At 40.7% G+C, this 18,644-nt stretch overlaps 2 protein-coding genes across 4 annotated transcripts in view; one reads left to right on the top strand and one right to left on the bottom strand.

Annotated features, from left to right (window-relative positions):
* Nucleotides 1–5,865: 5,865 nt before the first annotated feature.
* On the bottom strand, nt 5,866–17,472 carry LOC100660948 (myosin regulatory light polypeptide 9). Its single transcript, XM_003406372.4, has 4 exons — nt 17,357–17,472; nt 10,752–10,950; nt 10,180–10,341; nt 5,866–6,339 (listed from the first exon to the last, which is right to left on the bottom strand). Exons 2-4 carry the CDS (start codon nt 10,933–10,935, stop codon nt 6,167–6,169), a joined length of 519 nt encoding a protein of 172 aa, XP_003406420.1. The 5' UTR covers nt 10,936–10,950; nt 17,357–17,472; the 3' UTR covers nt 5,866–6,166.
* Nucleotides 17,406–18,644, top strand: part of MYOM1 (myomesin 1) — a 198,456-nt gene continuing 197,217 nt past the window's right edge. For 2 of the 3 annotated variants that reach the window (XM_064294689.1, XM_064294688.1), the window contains exon 1: nt 17,520–17,652. In XM_064294689.1, the coding sequence (XP_064150759.1) occupies nt 17,643–17,652 (10 nt within the window). In that variant the 5' untranslated portion in view covers nt 17,520–17,642. The other variant, XM_023543963.2, reaches the window with a different exon arrangement.

Below are 18,644 nucleotides of genomic sequence, written 5' to 3' on the forward strand. Positions count from 1 at the left end.
ATCCATAATGAAGGCTGTGGCCTTTGATCTTCTTTAGTAAGTGCTTCATAGTCCTCTTCACTTTCAGCAAGCAAGGTTGTGTCATCTGCATAACGCAGGTTAATGAGTCTTCCTCCAATCCTGATGCCCTGTTCTTCACATAGTCCAGCTTCTCAGATTATTTGCTCAGCATACAGATTAAATAGGTATGGTGAAAGAATACAACCCTGATGCACACCTTTCCTGACTTTAAACCACTCAGTATCCCCTTGTTCTGTCCAAACAACTGCCTCTTGATCTATGTACAGGCTCCTCATGAGCACAATTGTTTTGGAATTCCCATTCTTTGCAGTGTTATCCATAGTTTGTTATGATCCACACAGTCAAATGCCTTTGCATAGTCAATGAAACACAGGTAAACATCCTCTGGTATTCTCTGCTTTCAGCCAGGATCCATCTGACATCAGCAATGATATCCCTGGTTCCACGTCCTCTTCTGAAACTGGCCTGAATTTCTGGCAGTTCCCTATCGATATGCTGCTGCAGCCATTTTTGAATGATCTTCAGCAAAATTTTGCTTGCGTGTGATATTAATGATATTTTTCTATAATTTTCACATTCGGTTGCATCACCTTTCTTGGGAATAGGCATAAATATGGATTATTTTTTTTTATGAGTAGGAATCCACTTCATGGCAATGGGTTTGGTTTTGGTATCAGGCCTTGGCCACAGCCTATGACTGTCAATTTTCCTTGCAAACACAAGAAAGTTTTATTCAAATTATTTGCTTCCCTTTGGGGCATTAAACAGAAAAGATTAGAATTATGCAGACACATACATATGTGCGAGCCTGCTCACACACACACAATTATATAATGCTCTTTGGCAAAAGGAACCCAGAAGCTACATTATTCAGGTTTTGTTCTAGGTATCACTTGTGACAGGGTAGTTTCCCTCACCTCCAAATAATCTAGATGAATGGACAATTCAGTCTCTTCCCTCAGGGAGCTTACACTGTAGAATACATTGATCTAGATGATGGGAACTCTAAGTAGGTCAGCACTTTATAGTAGTAACTCTTAAACGGCAGCATATAGGAATAATCTGCAGGGCTCATTAAAACAGATTCCTGGGTCCCACTCCCAGATATTGATTTCATAGGTGGGGTGGTAATTCCCACTTCTAAAAAGCCCCCAGGCGATGCTGCGGTCCTGTAGCACTGCCCTAAATCCAGTTCATAACTGACGACATCTCAGTAGTGTTGGAAAAGCAACTACTGAGAAGTTACCTAGTTCTAAAATATTTACTTTCTCTTAGTTGCAGTCTGCCCTTTGGTTCAATAGTTACATAATTTTTTTTCCTACTCATCAGAAGGTTTTGGCTTCTTAGGTCTTTGTCACAGAGCTCTTTCAAGCATGGCCTTTTTCTACCCCATACACCCCAACTCCGGCTACCTGAAGTTCATAGTTAAGTCATCTGACTGTACTTTGACCTTATTCTCCATACTTAAACTTCTAGAACGGTGCTGTCCAATGATAGTCACTACCTACCTACCTGTGGCTATCCTAATTAAAGTTAAAATTCAGTTCTCGGTCATATTAGACACGTTTTAAGTGTTCAATAGCCATATATTGCTAGTGTCCTTACAGTACAGTGCAGAGAACATTTTCATTACCACAGAGAGTTTTATTGGACAGCTTTGTTCTAAAAAATAATCCTAAGGTGTATTGTTCTCTCTGGAAAGAGAAAGAAAAAACTTGTACATATTAAAATAAAACACTGGGTATCTAAACATCAAGTGCTTGGGAAATAGTGAACTTGGCATATCCATGCCAAAGATGATTATGGTCATTAAAAAGAATGTTTTTAAAAAGGTAATAAATACAGGTAGTCCCTGACTTACAACATTTTTGGTTACCTTGAACCATACTTACGATCACTATCTTTTTTGTACACCTTGTCATTAGTAAAATGTACTACAGTGTTGCACCATGTAAAAAGACCATACAGACAACTCACACTAAATTTCTGACTAGAAACGCCATCCCCACTCCCAGGAATAATCCAGCTGATCCAGAACGCTCCACAAGTGGAGTTATTACAGCAAATGACAAAATGTCAATGTCATCCATTTTTTTCACGGATGTTTTTTTTTATGTATTTTAAAATATATCTAAGTTTATATGTAATATTTCCAACCCCCAAAGACAAAGATCGGATTTATATACTGATACTAAAAGGCAATAATAACGAAAACTAAAAAAAAAAAAAGAGATATTTGACTTAGATCAGAACCGACCTGTTGTCAGAATGGAACCCTGTTATAAATCAGGGACTACTAAAAAAAAGGGGTGACTGCCAAAACATGATTTATGAAATATTAAAAAACAAATTGTATATTCATTGGCTAAGTACTGGAGAAAAGTCCTGCCTCCTGCTGTGTGCAAGCATTTAAGAAATCTAGCATGAAAGGGCATAGGGATTTGATGTTGGAAGAACAAGTGGAAAACAGGATAAGCCACACTGGAGAAACCGGGCAGCATTTCTTCAATGTGGGATTAACTCCAGCAACCCCTTTAATGGCAGCAGAGAGAAAACTAGATTACAGAGAAATAAATTGTACACTTAACTGAGGCACACAAAATCTGGCATATTGGACTTAACTCAGGAAATCTAAAAAAAAACTATTTGAGTATCTGCTAGCTGCCAGGCCACCTGATACCATAATCCTTCAAGGTAACAAAATTCTATTTTGGAATAATTCACTATCAATGAACTATGAACTTTTCTAACCTCAGCCTTTTACTTAATCTCCAACTACCACTAAACTATTTTCACCTGACTTCCCCTCTTTTTTTCTAAGGATAATCCTATAACATGTGATTTAGGTCCTATCCCTTCCTATTGCCTTGGGGTGGTTCATTCTGTTTCTCTGTTTTCTCCTGGTTTGTCTCCTTCCCCTTTGCCTACAAACAGGCTCCACTCTTTCTAAAGACATGCCTTTGGATCCTGCATCTCTTAAAGCTTCTTCGTTCCCTAATTTCATGACCCCCCTGGTAAACAGAACGATAGAAAACTATTATTTGAATATCTACAATGTGCCAGACCCTTTACCTTTCACGGTTCTAATTTTCACAACCTTGGAGGGCACTGACCCCATTTTATAGTTGAGGAAACTGACACTTAAGAGTGACTGGCCCAAGGTCATAAAGCTAGTCAAATAATGGAATTCAAGCTCGACCAAGTCTGGCTTAAAAACCCATGCTGCTTTTAATCCCCAAAATGCTGCTTTCGTATTAATAGATTACATTCCTATCAGGAGCCAATAGCATTACTTCCATTTTACAAGTGAGTAAGTCAAAGATGTTAAATGCTTAAGGTTATAAAGCCATGATGAAGCAAACAATGGGATTTAAATGCAGGTCTTCCTGACCCCAAACTCAGGCATTGTCCACCATCCCATGCTGCACTCTGGCTTTTGCAATGAAAACTTACAGCTTGAGCAGAGGTGACCAAGGATTTGCCAGTTCTTGAGGCCTCATTTAAACTTTCCCCTACTTCATCTTTTCGTGATTTACCCCATTGACTAACCTCCTCACCCTTGAACACACTGTTTTTGTGGCTCTATTTACCTCTCCAACCCCCTTTATCATCTTCTGTCTGATCCCTCTCACGTGTCTGCTTGCGTGAAGTCTAGGTGTTACTCCTCCACGTACTCTCCTCATACTTCCTGCTAAATGGTTGCCTTTCCTTTTTAAGCTTGGCTTTTACGTGTCTCAGTCTGCCCTTCCTCCCTTTGTTCCCATCAACATTCATCAATTCCTGCTCTCACCCAGTCATAGTCCACTTGATCAAATAAAGTTCGAGCACTAGAGTCCAAATAACAATATATTAAATGGATAAGGATGCTGCCCCCTACGTGGATAGTTTCATCGGAACTTTTGAAAAGGATTGTTTCAAGTATGACTTTCATCATGGAGACTTTTCAGAGACTGGCTTTTCAGTCCAACCCATTGTTCAAATAAATGCTGTTGGCTGTTTACTGGCAATCACAGTTGCTTGAGCAAGGTCCAGTGACTAAGCAGAAACTGCTATTACTAAGTTAGGAGCTTATTTCATTCAGGGGAGACCACTGTTCCTAGGAGGCTGGTTCCTTAAGCTGTTATCTGAAATGGGGATGGGGGTACTGCCAAGAGAGAATTTCAGTAGATGAGACCTTTCTTTTTTTCTGTAGTGGAAGTAATGAATCTGTTCTTCAACTGAAATTTGTTAAGAAAGCAGAGGTGATTTTTTCATTTGAAATGGAATTCAACAAACAAAATTTTAGCACCATGTCCACAGGCTAGAAAAAGTACTTTGTTTAAACCACATAACGAAATTCAGGAGTTCATAAAATGCAAGAAATTAAAGCAGGTATGAAGATTCTAGTCTCAAAAGGGACAATAGGAATCTTGTTACTGGTTCTACTTCCAAGAAGAGGGCCTCGCCAGGTTAACGGATCTAGCTTACCTATCCTGTTGACTGCCAAGGCCCACTGCCCAGAGAGTATCTGGCAATTGTTTGTCGAATGAGGTAATAGTTGTCCAAGGATGGTCTTCTTAATATTAACAGAAAACCTGAAGTTATTAGAGTAATTGTCAATTATTCATATTACACTAATTGTCAACTTTTTTCAGCCAACATTTTTCAATGTTTCAGGATCATTCTTAAACTCATGAAACTGTTTTTGTGAGTCTGATTTTTGAAGCCCAAAGAGAACCAAATCGTCTGCCACTCCCTGAATGACTCTGAAACAGTCTTGCATTTCTGTAAATAGCAGAAATTATTTTCAGGGCTAAAATAATGACCTCACTCTCCTAGGCATGTAGCTTCAGCTGTTTTTATTGTGGGCAGGTCAGGAATGTCCAAAACTCACACGTGGGTACCCCCTACATAAACAATTATAGGATTTCAACAGGGATTGTTGTTTTAAAGAAAACCTATACACAATGTAAAAAGGAAAAAAAAAAAAAACCATTTCCAGCACTTTGGAATACAATTTGAAAAAAAAAATCTGTCTTTTTGGTAGCAACATTCCAGAGAACCCTTGGGGCTAAAATAATTTTTAAAATTAGGACAAATTAAAATAACATTCAGTGGCCTAGTCTACTTTTAGATGACATAAAATAACGTACAGAAGCCTAGAACGATAAGGGCAAAATGTCAACAGGTATGTCAAACTTAAGGATTTAAAGCCAGCAAAGCTATCAGCACAAAACCAAAACCAAACCCAGTGCCGTCGAGTCGATTCCGACTCATAGCGACCCTACAGGACAGAGTAGAACTGTCCGAGTTTCCAAGGAGCGCCTGGCGGATTTGAACTGCCAACCCTTTGGTTAGCAGCCATAGCACTTAACCACTACGCCACCAGCGTTTCCCAAAGCTATCATACACACGTGCAAATTCTACAGGAAATTAATTAAAAAAAAATCAGAAGACAAGGCACAGGAAACCTGATTGGGGTAGCTAGAAAGGAATTTTTCAGGAGACAGAGGGATGAATAGGAGTACGGGAGACAGAATTGCCAGGAAAACTGGAAGGAATAAGGGAGAGGTGGCCGACAACCAAGTCACTTTTCTAGGATCTGCCTCACCTACCTTTTTTGGAAGATGAAATTGGTGGAGGAAAAGCCAATTTCGATAAATGAGTTTTAAACAAGAAAGCATTTCATCATAAAGTTTAATTATGGTTGAGGAAAAAAATGAGTGAATGACTCTGAGAAAATATATTGATTCTGTGTAGGCTGTAGCTATCTGGGGGTGGGAGAAGCTGGGAACCTAAATTACCCTATTTTTCTATTCTGAAAATGACAAAAATAATTAACATTAGGTGACTCGAATCACAATGTTTACTTTGAAGTTTTTATTACCAAAAAATGTAAAAATCCAGTAAATCAGAAAAATGAGAGAATATTTTCCATAGGCTGTGATAAGGCAATGATCTTTCTCCCGGTTCTATTTTACTTCAACTTAAAGTCCCATTTCCAGTCTGATTATAGAGATGTATGCGCCCAAAATGGCTGAGAATAAATACAACAAAAAGGCGAAAGCTGTAAAGCTAAGGGCATGCAACAGGCTCTAAGAGAAAGAAAGTCTCAGAAATACTCAAAGTGGCAACAAGGAACATTTGGCCGGAATTTGAAGTTCGTTCAGTCATCCTTGTCTTTTGCTCCGTGTTTAAGGATGCGCGTGAACTCAATGTAATTGAAATTCCCCTTTTTGTCAATAGGGGCTTCTCTGTAGAGCTCATCCACTTCCTCATCCGTGAACCGATCTCCCATGGTTGTCAGCAGCTCTCTCAGGTAATCTTCCTGAATGGTGCCTAAAAAAAAAACAACTGGGGATCAGAATACATACTACTCTGAGATTACTTACAAGGAATGCCTATGCTTGACTGACCGCACCCTGTATAGGTTAAGAACTATTAACACACAAATACATGAAAGGGTGGGTCTCCACACGCTATAGCCGGCCTCGGCAGTCAGTTGCCTAGGAAGATGCCAGGCTGTTGGGGCATTACTCCGTCTTCCGATCTTTTAACAGTGGCAAAATCTGTGCCTAAACAAGAGCAAAGTAAAGCAATCTAACTCCCACAGTTCCTTAAAGCTGCTTCAGTGGTCACACCTATGCTACAAGCAAGTAACTGTTTTCTGCCACACTGAAACCAATGCCACTCTACAAGCATTAATAACGTGCTGCAGTGGAAAGAACACCGGAGTTTTGAGGTCTGGCTTATTACTTTTTTTTTCTTCCTTTTTTAAATTGTGCTTTAGGTAAAAGTTTATAGCTCAAGTTAATATCTCATACAAAAATTTATACACACATTGTTACGTGACCCTAGTTGCTATCTACACAGTGTGACAGCACATTCCCCCTTTCCACTCTGGGTTTCCCGAAACCATTCAACCAGCTCTTATTCCTTTCTGCCGCCAGACATAAGCTGCTCATTTAGTCTTATATATCTGTTTGCACTAAGAAGCACACTCTTCATGAGTATTATTTTACGTTTTACAGTCCAGTCTAATCTTTTGCTCAAGACTTGGCTTCTGGAATGGTCTCAGTTCTGGGTTAACAGAGAGTCTAGGGGCTATGTCTTCTGGGGTTCCTCCAGTCTCAGTCAGACCATTAAGTCTGGTCTCTTTACATGAATTCGAGTTCTGCGCCCCGCTTTTCTCCTGCTCCATCAGGGACTGTCTGTTGCGTTCCTTGTCAGGGCCGCCACTGATGGTAGCTGGGCACCATCTAGTTCTTCTGGTCTCAGGCTGGTAAGAGTCTCCGGTTTATGCGGCCCTTTTGTCTCTTGGGCTAATATTTTCCTTGTATCTTTGGTGTTCTTCATTCTCCTTTGCTCAACATGGGTTGGGACCAATTGATGCATCTTAGATGGCCGCTTGCTAGCATTTAAGACCCCAGACACCACTCACCAAAGTGGGATGCAGAACATTTTCTTAGTAAACTTTGTTATGGCAATTGACCTAGATGCCCCCCGAGACCATGGTCCCCAAACCCCTGCCCCTGCTACTCTGTCCCTCGAAGCTTTTGGTTGTGTTCAGGAAACTTCTTAGCTTTTGGTTTAGTCCAGTTGTACTGACTTCCCCTGTATTGTGTGTTGTCCTTTCCTTCATCTAACATAATTCCTGTCTACTATACCTAGTCAGTGAATTCCCCTCTCCCTCCCTCCCTCCCTTTGTAACCATCAAAGAATGTTTTCTTCTGTGTTTAAACCTTTTCTTGAGTTCTTACAATTCTGGTCTCATACAGTATTTGTCCTTCTGCGACTAATTTCACTCAGCATAATGCCTTCCAGATTCATCCATGTTGAGATGTTTCGCAGATTCATCATTGTTCTTTATCATTCCGTAGCATCCCATTGTGTGAACATACCATAATTTGTTTATCCATTCATCTGCTGATGGGTACCTGGGTTGTTTCCATCTTTTTGCTATTGTGGACAGTGCTGCAATGGACATGGGTGTGCTGAGATCTGGTTTTAACAAGCTATTTTATTTCAGGCACTTCACTTCAGATTTTGGTTTTTGCATTTGTAAAATGAGATTTCTAATATTCTTTACAAATATAATTCAGACTTAGTAACAAATATGACCAGGCCCAGGATGTGCAAAAACACTGAATAAATATTTGAGCATCAAGTACCAGCATGTAGCAGACACTGTGCTAGGCACCGGGCACAGAGAATGCTTTTGACTCTCACTTTTTGATACCAGGGTTCTCATAAAACCTGAGAGCATGTCAGCATCACCTTGGGAGCTTACAGAAATGCCCAGGTGCCACCGTGGATTTGTTCTCTGGCACTGACACTTTTAAATGCTCCCCAATAATTCTAACGCATAACCCAGGTCGGGAGCTGCTAAAGCAGTATACCAAAGGTAGTAAATAGCCAGCCCAGAGATTCTGAAATTCATAGTTAAAAAAGAAAAACCTGACCATTTACTTTTGTAATCATGAATAATGAAATTAACCTAATACACTGCTATATCGTTTCTTTAAAGTGAGTTTAAAGCACAAAGTCAGTTCACAAAATAAACCTAAGATTTCTGAGTTATGTTGATTCAATCCTATACTAAAAAAAAAAAAAAAATTTCCCCCAAATCCTATAATTGTGCTTCATAGAAAGAAATCCTTATCTCCAGCCAAGCTATTCAGCCATCACATGCGCTAACCACCTACAATGTGCAGGCGACTGTGGTAGGTGCTAGAAGGGCTTACGAAGATGGGAATAATACTTTTAAGACACGGAGTCATTATTTGGGGGAGAGAGGTAGATCGTGATGATTGAGAATAAGTACACAACTAAAATATAAGGTCAAACAGCATATATGCCAGGAGAGAGGTACAAATAAAATACTTTGGAGGTGGGAAGAAGGGAGAGGCTTTTAGTTTTCCTGGGAGCCAGGAGAAAAGAGTATGAAAGCCCAGGTAAGACTCTATAAAGCATATGGCCATTAGATCAGTTTGAAGAATGGATATCTTATTCTTTTATTTCCTCCTGTTTAAAAAAGTAACATCTGCTCACAGTAAAGAAAAGTCAAGCAATTCAGAAGTGTATTGGGGAGAAAAAAAGTTACCTCAGCTTACCCTACCCCCACCCCCTACTCCTTCCAGAAATAACCATTAAGAGTTTAGATTTAAAAGGAGAGAGGAGACAGTGGTATGATGATGAAGGCACAGAGGCAGAAATGGTGGAGGAAAATTAGGACAGTGATGTGTAGTGGAGCCTGGAAGGAAATGGGGAGGTTACATAGGAGAGGGTAGATATCTGAAAAGGCAGAATGAGCCCATAGTGCAGGGAGCCTTGAAAGTGTGGAGACTATGCTTCTATCAGCCTGACAACTACCCAGCATCAGAGCAGTCCAAGGCATGTACGTGGCCAATGGCTGTTCGCCTTCCCTTTCCATAGTTAGCCACGCCATGTGAGTTGAGAGTTTCAGAAAAATATTCCCTTATGTTTCCTCATATACATTTCTGCCAAAGGATCAGATATTCATGTAGTTAACTTTTTTTTTTAAGAATTAACTCTACAAATCAGAAAGCAGAGTCTTAAAGAAGTTAACTTGCCCTAAATTACACAACTATTATGTAGCAGAATAGCCATTTGAAATCAGACAGTTTTATTCCAGAGCCTAAACTCTGCTTTGTTTACTTCAGAATAGAGGTTAGAAATCAGATTTAAGCAGTTTTAGAACTGAGAGATACCTCGTCAACAAAAGGATCATACTGGAGTCACCAAACAACAACAACAAAAAAAACCAAACCCATTGCCATCCAGTTGAATCCAACTTACAGCGACCCTATAGATTCTGGAGTCAGACAATAGCAATCACGCTTTATCCAAGATTACACTGGTAAAAGTTATTCATTCAAAACACGTTTACTGAGAGCCTAACCTTTGTGGAGCTAACATTCTAGTGAAGGGGTAATGTACCCTCCAAAAAGGTTTTCAGTACAGCCTACTGATTTGTAAACTACTCCTAAATAGGTAAGGGGCCTGAAGTGAGTGATTGCCGTACTTAAGAATCCCGTCCAAGATAAAACAGGTGTGGTGTAAACCTGAGGGTGTTATCGTATTTCAAGTTATTGTGTATTTTAGTTACCACAGCTGCACATTAAATCACTTTGTAATTAAAGGTTATCTCTGACTTACCAGTTGCTTCTTCATCAAAGCAAGCAAACGCATTTCTGATGACATCTTCTGGGTCCGTCCCATTCAGCTTCTCCCCAAACATGGTGAGGAACATGGTGAAATTGATGGGGCCCGGAGCCTCATTCATCATGGCGTCCAGATACTCATCAGTTGGATTTTTCCCTAAACAAAAGGGGCTATAATTTTAATTATGATACATACCAATTATTAATTATAGTAAGCATTTTGGCAAGAAAGACTATCACTTGTACAATCTGCTCTTTGCATTCATGACAACAAAACTATTTGGGGAAAAAGTCTTTTCAATGAATACAACCCTGTATTAAGACGCTGCTTTTCCATTGGGTATCAGAAGGAAAAATGTTTTGATAATCGAGATCAGTGTTTTCAACACAGTGCCTAGCCAATCCTGAGACAGAGCCAAGAACCTGTCAGTGATTAAAGGACCACACATTGGGGAACACTGCTTCAGAGCCTTTTCGAATCTTAGTCCATAGGAAATAAACTTAGGAAATAAACATAAAAGATAGAATATAAAGTCTAGCTAATGTATTATTAAAACTGATCATTACCCAGGGAGGCCAGCATATCATGCAAATCCTCCTTGTCGATGAAGCCATCTCTATTCTGATCAATCATGTTGAAGGCCTCTTTGAACTCCTGAATCTGGGACTGGTCAAACATGGCAAACACGTTGGATGTTGCGCGCTGGGGGCGCTTCTTGGTGGTCTTGGTCTTTGCCCTTTTGCTCGACATGGTGGTGGTTAAATCCTATTTAGGAAAAAAAATACAAAAAAAAAAAAAAAAAAAAACTAAAGTCAACATTTAAGATTACCTAAGTTTGAATCAAAATAATGAAAGTAAACTGAATCAGCCTTCCTAATACGCTCGAGCTAATCAGAGAAAGCTGCGTCTAAAAATTTTTCAACAGGACATTATCACTTACCAAAAATTTCTCTCAACTGACTGAAACGATTACTAACTGGGCCAGGCTACTAAAGAGAAAAACCAGACTCAGGCTTTAAGTTTGTTCACCCTGAGTAGTTGTGACATTTTATAAACAATCCATCATGAACTTCAAATTCCAAACCATGGTCCACATTAATTACACGTTCACAGCATATCAAGATTACATATTCCCAGTACTGCTGTATAGCCTAATGACAACGGACTTATTACTGGTTTAACAGCAATAAAACAAGAAACAATAAAAATTTAGAGACCCAGGGAAGCAATGCCAGTTCTACGCTTCAGCGTTATGGGGTGCTAGCCTAAGCTAACTGGACCCCTCCACGGTGGACAGCAAGATGAAGTAGGAGGGTGAACAGCCGGATAGGGCATGTTATCTCCAATCTCTATGATCAAATAGGCTTCTTCCATTTTCCACTAACATTTCTTGTTGTATCCTCCCTTCTGGAATCCAAGTAGTTAAAAAAAGGTATTTGTTGAAAGGCTAACCGAAAAGTATAGAAAACGCTGAAGTTAATTCATCTATAACGAAGTTCTATTTTCCACTCTATCCGAGCCAGTTTCTTGCACAGAGCCACGCTAAATCACTTGAAGTAACTGAGTCCTCTGAGAAGACATCAGAGCCCAAGAATTTTTTTAAACGTTAAAAAAAAAAAAAGCTTGTTCAGAAAATGTCTTAAGAGGTAGGAAATGAAAACTACCCTTGCTCTCTAATAATCTCAACTTATCCTTGTAAAATTTAAGTTAAAAATAAAAATGATATCTAAAAATGCCTAAAATGAAAAGGCAATTTTCCTTTGAATGTTCAACCGTTAAGAGACTATACGAATTTGTTTGCAGTTTAAAATCCCACAGTCATCAGATAACAAAATTTTACCATACCATTCTTGAGAGCTGAGGTGGAGGTGGTAGCCTGCAAAACCTCTAACCAGCAGAACTGACACTGTATGGTTATACTCTTTCCAGCAGGTCTAAAATAGGCACGACTGATTTCATTCTCTGACCAGGATAACAATTTTAAAGCTTACGTTGGGAAAACAACATTTAGCTATGATGTAGCAAAACACTATGCCCTTGCTCTAAAAATAAGTTTGTGGACTGCGGAAGAATGAACTACTACCTAGATCTCAGCACTACAAAGTGACCCTTTGAATATAATGTGTCACACGAGTCTATAAAGCTATTTCTTACATTCTTTCCTTGGATTATACCACATCACCAAGGCTAAATTCAATTTGGAAACAATAAGATACAAAATTAGGAAATAATTCAAAAAGCTCTGTGCATATATGTATTATATATACACATAAACACACATATATATTTTTTCTAAGCTGTATCTGTTCTTGGATTTTATAAGAAATTCCACAAAGGGTAGCCACAAATTCCAATACAGCAATCTTTGACTATGCTGGGAAGAGATACCTCACATGGCCTCAGAACTTAAGATGTATACTCCTCTCCATGTTCCTCCTTTCCTTTATTCATCGTTTAGGAGGCTGCTCTTGAGCTCACCTAAATCACGAATGAAAACACATTTTATTCTGTTACACCTTCTGGGGCAGTGCATCTCAGAATGCTCCTTGGAAGGGAGGACAGTGAGATTTTGTCTTACATACTTTGGACATGTTATCAGGAGAGACCAGTGCCTGGAGACGGCCATCATACTTGGTAAAGCAAAGGGTCAGCAAAAAAGAGCAAGACCCTCAACAAGATGGATTCACACAGTGGCTGCCAACAATGGGCTCAAACACAGCAACAATTGAGAGGATGGTGCAGGACCAGGGAGGGCAGTGTTTCATTCTGTGGTACACAGGGTCGCTATGAGTAGGAACTGACTCAATGGCCCCTAACAACAACAATATATCCATTACGTAAACTATGTAGAGATGTGTTTTTTTACCTCTATTCTAACGTAGGAGTTCCTAGTGTTGGACTACAAACCAAAAGGTTGGCGGTTCAAACCCACCCAGGGCCTCCTTAGAAGACAGGCCTGGCAATCTGCTTCCAAAAGGTCACAGTCTTGAAAACTTTATGGAACAGTTCTACCTTGCACACACAGGGTACCCATGAATCGAAATCAACTTGACCGCAATTAACAACAGCAAATTTAAATGAAGTTTTAAAAATGCTGGAAACCCTGGTGGCATAGCGGTTAAGAGCTACGGCTGCTAACCAAAAAGTCAGGTAGGCAGTTCGAATTCATCAGGTGCTCCCTGAAAACCATATGGGGCAGTTCTACTCTGTCCTAGAGAGTCGCTGAGTTGGAACCGACTCGACGGCAGTGGGTATGTTTTTTGGTTAAAAATGTTAAGGAATATTATTATTACCTAACCCCTTAAATGTACTCAAGGACTTGGAGTGAGCGGTTGAGATCAGATGGGTGGTACATACTTATCATTCCATATCTCTTTAGTATTTTTAAGCATGTCATGTCTTTGCAAACGAAAGCATGTTTTTTTAAATAGTATTTTGTTTGACAACACTGTCCTCTCCCAATGACGCAGAAATGCCAGTTATGTTAAGAACAAAGAAACTGATGAGAATTACAGGTCAAATGGTTGACACGACTAGCCTTTTAATCTACAAAATCTTACATTACGAAATTTGGTAGGAGTTCTCTAGATACCTTTTAAGAATACTTACTTTTAGTTGTAAAACCTATTGCTGTCAAGTCAATTTGGTTGTAAAGTGATATATATTTTTGAACTTTAGCATGTTTCCTTTTACTTTCTTGTTGTTCATGTGTTCTTGAATTTGCAAATGTGTTATAGAAGTTTTAAAACGTTATAAAGGTTTTTTTGGGGGGTCAGCACTAACAGCGGTCTCACATGGAACTTTTCTTTAGCTTTTTCAGTATTTAATCGTCAAACTTTAGCATGATAGGTTAATTACATTAAGGTGCATCAAATGTCATTACTGTTGCATACTACTAAAGGGTTAAGAAACGTAAGGCATGGGTTCCATCTTCGAGGAGCTTAAAATATAGCTGGGGAGGCAACTATAAAGAACAGAGAGATTGGTTCAGCTTATGAAATGAGTCACACAGTTTTCATTCCAGAAGTATGACTCTGAAGTTAAAACAATACGTGACAGCAACAAGAAAAAAAAACTCATAAGGGGGTACATGATTATCAAACACTTTGAGTTCAGCAAAGGCCTCTGTGAGCTTCTAAAAGATTCAGATAAAAAAAAAAAAAAGACATTGAAAGACCCTGTACTGGATCATTTAAAAGCTAAGAGTCCTTAGACCTACAGGATTCAGGTTCTAGTCCTAATTCTACCAAAACTGACAGTGTAATGCTGGGCAAGTTACCACCTGTGACGTTATTTTTTCAAGGAAGTTGGATTCTGAATTATGAGTTTGTCTCCCACCAGAAACCCGGAGCCTTTCAGCACCTGGAGTGTTTAGCTTCACAGTCAGTTGTTCCCAAATGAGGAAACTGTGGTTTATTTGTTCCTGCCAAACTAAAATTATGGGTGGAATAAACACTGGTTGGAAGGGAGTCAAATCAGGAACAGTGCCATGAGCCCAGGGGGCAGATAAATTTTGATAGCATCATTGTCCTCCTTGTTCTGATTCTAGTTTACTATTTTTACTTTCCCGCAAACGAGGCTACAATTCTCTTCATACAACAAATTTCAGCAAATGCAAAACTCTCAAAAGTTTAGAAAGCTAAGGTAAAATAAAATTTACCGGTGGCGCAGTGGTTAAGAGCTCAGCTGCTAAACGAAAGGGCGGCAGTTCAAATCTACCAGCTGCTCCCTGGAAACCCTAGGGGGCAGTTCTACTCTGTCCTACAGGGTCGCTATGAGTCCGAATCGACTTGACAGCAATGGGTTTGGTCTGGTTTTTGTTTTACACATCAGTGTAAGCATTCTTTACCTCGGAAGGAAAGATCATCTTTGTACACACCTGAGATTTCCTAGTTATGAGGCTCCTGACCCATTCTAAGTTAGAGTCTCCAGTCTTTATTTTTGAAGCATTTATTGAAAGGTAATTTGGTATAGAGAGATATTTGCTGTACGCATAGGAATGAGAAGAGCAAGAATGCTGAACATAGGTAACTTGAAAGCAGGGAGACTTACAGAGCAGGCTTCTCCAAAATACATCCTCTCCTCACTTATCACTGACTATCTCGTTATCTGGCATTTTGCATTTATGACAATAGTAAAAAATCTACCATCTAATTATTTTGCACGTTAACAACCTATGTCTGGCAGTAAAGAATGTTGAGGTGAGAGTAACAGTGACTTTGATGGATAAGGTTATGTGTCAGCTTGGCTGGGCCATGATTCTTGGCAGTTTGGCAGTTACGTAATGATGCAGTCATCCTGGATTTTGCGATGAGATGTGGTCATCTTCCATTTTTGCATAACACTGATTTCACATAACAACCTGGTCTTTGAAACCTAACCATGTCAGTAAGTGAAAAGAGGGTATATATGAGGATTTCAGATGCATGAAAAGGTGATATAAGCCCAGTCAAGAAGATTTAGTTTACAGATCTAAAAGAACATAATTCTGTTTCAAGTTGGGGGGGGGGGTGCGATGGCAATGAATTTGTGTTTTTTTTTTAGCTCGATGAGATAGGAAGAGAAATCATTAAGGGTTATGACAAAGAGAAGATATGAATCATACTTAAGAAAGGTGTCAGACTGGATTAAGAGGGGTAAAGAAACGCAAAATTCTCAAAGATCCTCAGAGGCTTTCCCCACACATCAAGTACAACTAGAAGATTTTTCAGAATTTCTAGGTACTATGGTTTCATTTACTAATATATACATTAGACTGCTCTAGTTGGATTCTTAGACACCAGCATTTATAAAGTGGTAATAAATGTAAAATAATCTGGAAACTTTTTCTACAGAGTACTCAAAGTAATATCTGTGAAATATGATACTTTAACGAAAAACTCATCTTTTTTAAGTTATACCAAATACTCGGCCCTCGTTTCCAGTTTCTTTTAATCACCCTTTAGGAAGCTGACCTTCACGAACTTGTTTAAACCATTCATGAACGTGTATTTCCCTTCTGTAACACGTCTCGGAGGTACACCTAAACTATGCAGTGCAGAACTTTATTCCCTCTATTCTGAATGTAGTTAAAAAAGACTTAAGGCGTATATTACTCCTCCATTCCTTAAATGTAGTCAGACACATTCTTTGTAATACTTAAGTATATAATATTTGCTGTATTTCAAATCCAGACCAAGTCCGTTGCTCATTTAATCAATCCACTTTTTTTTTTCCAACTTAAGCTTTTTTTTGGTGCTCACCACAATTTGGTGCTTCCCTTCCAACTAAACCAAGTCTTTTTTTTCTATGCAAACTTCCGGTTGAGGTAGGCTTAGTTCTCTTATACTGCCACACCCAAAAAGTTCTCACCACTTGACAAAGACGATGAGTTGTCAGGGTTGACCTGCCAATATGATGTTTGAAAAGAAAAAGCTTTTTAAAGTTTTATCAGAGGCCTTACAAAACATACTAGTAACTTTAAAAAATATTTGCTTTCTTTACCTTCAGATATAAAACTTTTTGCAATTAAGAAAAAAGTCTCAACAGAACCAACACTTCTGTAAAAACTGATACATCCTTTCGTATATATTCAGTTACTTTAAAACAATTTGATGAGTCGATTTAGTCCGACGTCCCCATCCAAAAGGGACATGGTGTTGCATTTTGGAGTTTTTCTCAAGCCGCAAGCTAAACCCCAAGCCTCTCTTTGCCCAAATGTCAGTTAAAAAAAACACAAAAAACAGTGTTAATTACAGAGGCGGATACTGAAGAAGTTCCTAACTAGAATAGGTTATTCCTACTAAACGCAGCCACACAGCTGCAACAACAGCTGCAGCAGGGGGAACACAGGGCTACGGTTTTTGCGCAAACTCTTGAATCGCTCAAGTTTAAGTTGCAAACTAAACTTAGTACCCGAGTCAGCGACAGAAAGCTCGGGTTTCGCGGTCCCGGCTGTCGCCCAAACTCTTCCGGAGCGCCAAGTTTGGGCAAAGGAGAAAAGTCCGACTCTGGGCCGCTTCCGGACGTGGCCTCCGATTCGGGAGCTGGCACCTGCGCTCGAAACCCGGGAACCAGATGCAACGCCCACCCAGGTGCGCTCCCAGCGCCGAGTGCCCGCCCGCCGCCGCCCTCCCGGCCGGGATGGGTCCCCGGGATGGGTCTTGTGCGCCCGACCGCGAGCACCCCTCACCTGCGCAGCTGGGAGAACAGAAACACTCCAGCGACCGCCAAGCTGCCTTCGCCGCCTGCCGCTATCCTGCTACACTCCTGCTAGCCAGGGAGCCGCTTAAACTCAGCACTTCCGGTCCCCGTTTCGACAACCGGAAGGAAGCTGGTCCCCATTATCGGTAAAAGTAATGAACCTAACTTAATGAAAGGGCGAGAGGGAGGGAAGTGGCAGCGGGGTCAGCAAGCGCGATACTGACCGAGTGGACGCGAAGGAAATATAAAGCGGACGGCTTAGAACACAAAGAGACATGTATAATGGTGCGTGGGTCCGATTACTAATTTCCTTTTGTGTCTACTCTTACAATGTAAATCTTTTCTTCCCCCTTTCTTGCTCGGCAGGATGGTTCAGTCTGTCCTGTGGGTTGGCCTTTGTGCGCATTCCAGAGCCCCTCGAGGGGCGGTGCCCGTTCGCTCAAGGCCTTGTAAGGAAGTCGCGGAGAGGACTGCGGCGCTCACGTGACTCGGCCTCACCCCGCCCCCGAGCGCCGGGCTCCTGCGCCGAGCGGTCGTGCGCCTGCGCGAGAGTCGGGTCTGCGCCTCGGGCTGCTTCGCAGCGCGCGACTGGGGAGGCGGAGTTAGTGTAAGCGGGTTGGTAGCTATAAACCGTGTGATTTTCTGAGGAGTTCCACCGCTTCCATGTAGGAGGAAACTTTGTGAAGTCCCGAGGGCCCTCAGCCAAACAGCCACTATTTTTTGGGCCCAGACGGATTTTATACGGTCAGAGTGTCTGAACACTTCCTCACCTCTTCAGAAACGTTTGCTGTTACTCCTCCCGCCAAAATCCCCTTGGCTCCGATTGACAAGGGGAGTCTGACCTGCATCAGAGTAGGAAAGAAGATAGGCCACCAGCAACAAGAGCTTACTGAGTCCTGCCCCCGCCTCCCACTCCGATAATGACTCGCGGTATGGCCAAAGTGGAGATGAACATGTGTCCTTATTTTTCAGGGCTCCTTGCCTAGGACGGTTTCTAACAGTGAGTCTTGGTAAAGGAAAAGAGAAAGCCCTCCCCGATTTTCTTTTTCCACCGAAAGTCTGTCTGGCTGGGAGGAGGTCGGCAGCAGTCACCTTAGCTCTCTAACCTCATCGGAGGAAGGGGTGAGTTGGAATCGGTAATCAGATCATCCTGGCACTGAGCTTCAGTAGCTCGTCGCTCATGTGGCCAGAACATGAAATGTGGGGCTGTCCTATGGTCCTTTTAAAAGCCAGCTCTCAAGTGAGTCACCCTCCTGAGAAAGAAAGTATTACCTCAA

Source organism: Loxodonta africana, chromosome 11 (genome assembly GCF_030014295.1).
Source record: "Loxodonta africana isolate mLoxAfr1 chromosome 11, mLoxAfr1.hap2, whole genome shotgun sequence".
Lineage (NCBI taxonomy): Eukaryota > Metazoa > Chordata > Mammalia > Proboscidea > Elephantidae > Loxodonta > Loxodonta africana.

What these genes read in the sequence shown, in the direction of transcription:
- LOC100660948 (XM_003406372.4), bottom strand. Translation starts at nt 10,935, where the DNA reads ATGTCGAGCAAAAGGGCAAAGACCAAGACCACCAAGAAGCGCCCCCAG. An exon ending in TGATATGCTGGCCTCCCTGG is followed by an intron (nt 10,342 to 10,751) that starts GTAATGATCAGT and finishes CCTTTTGTTTAG; the next exon opens with GGAAAAATCCAACTGATGAG. An exon ending in CTTTGATGAAGAAGCAACTG is followed by an intron (nt 6,340 to 10,179) that starts GTAAGTCAGAGA and finishes TTTTTTTTTTAG; the next exon opens with GCACCATTCAGGAAGATTAC.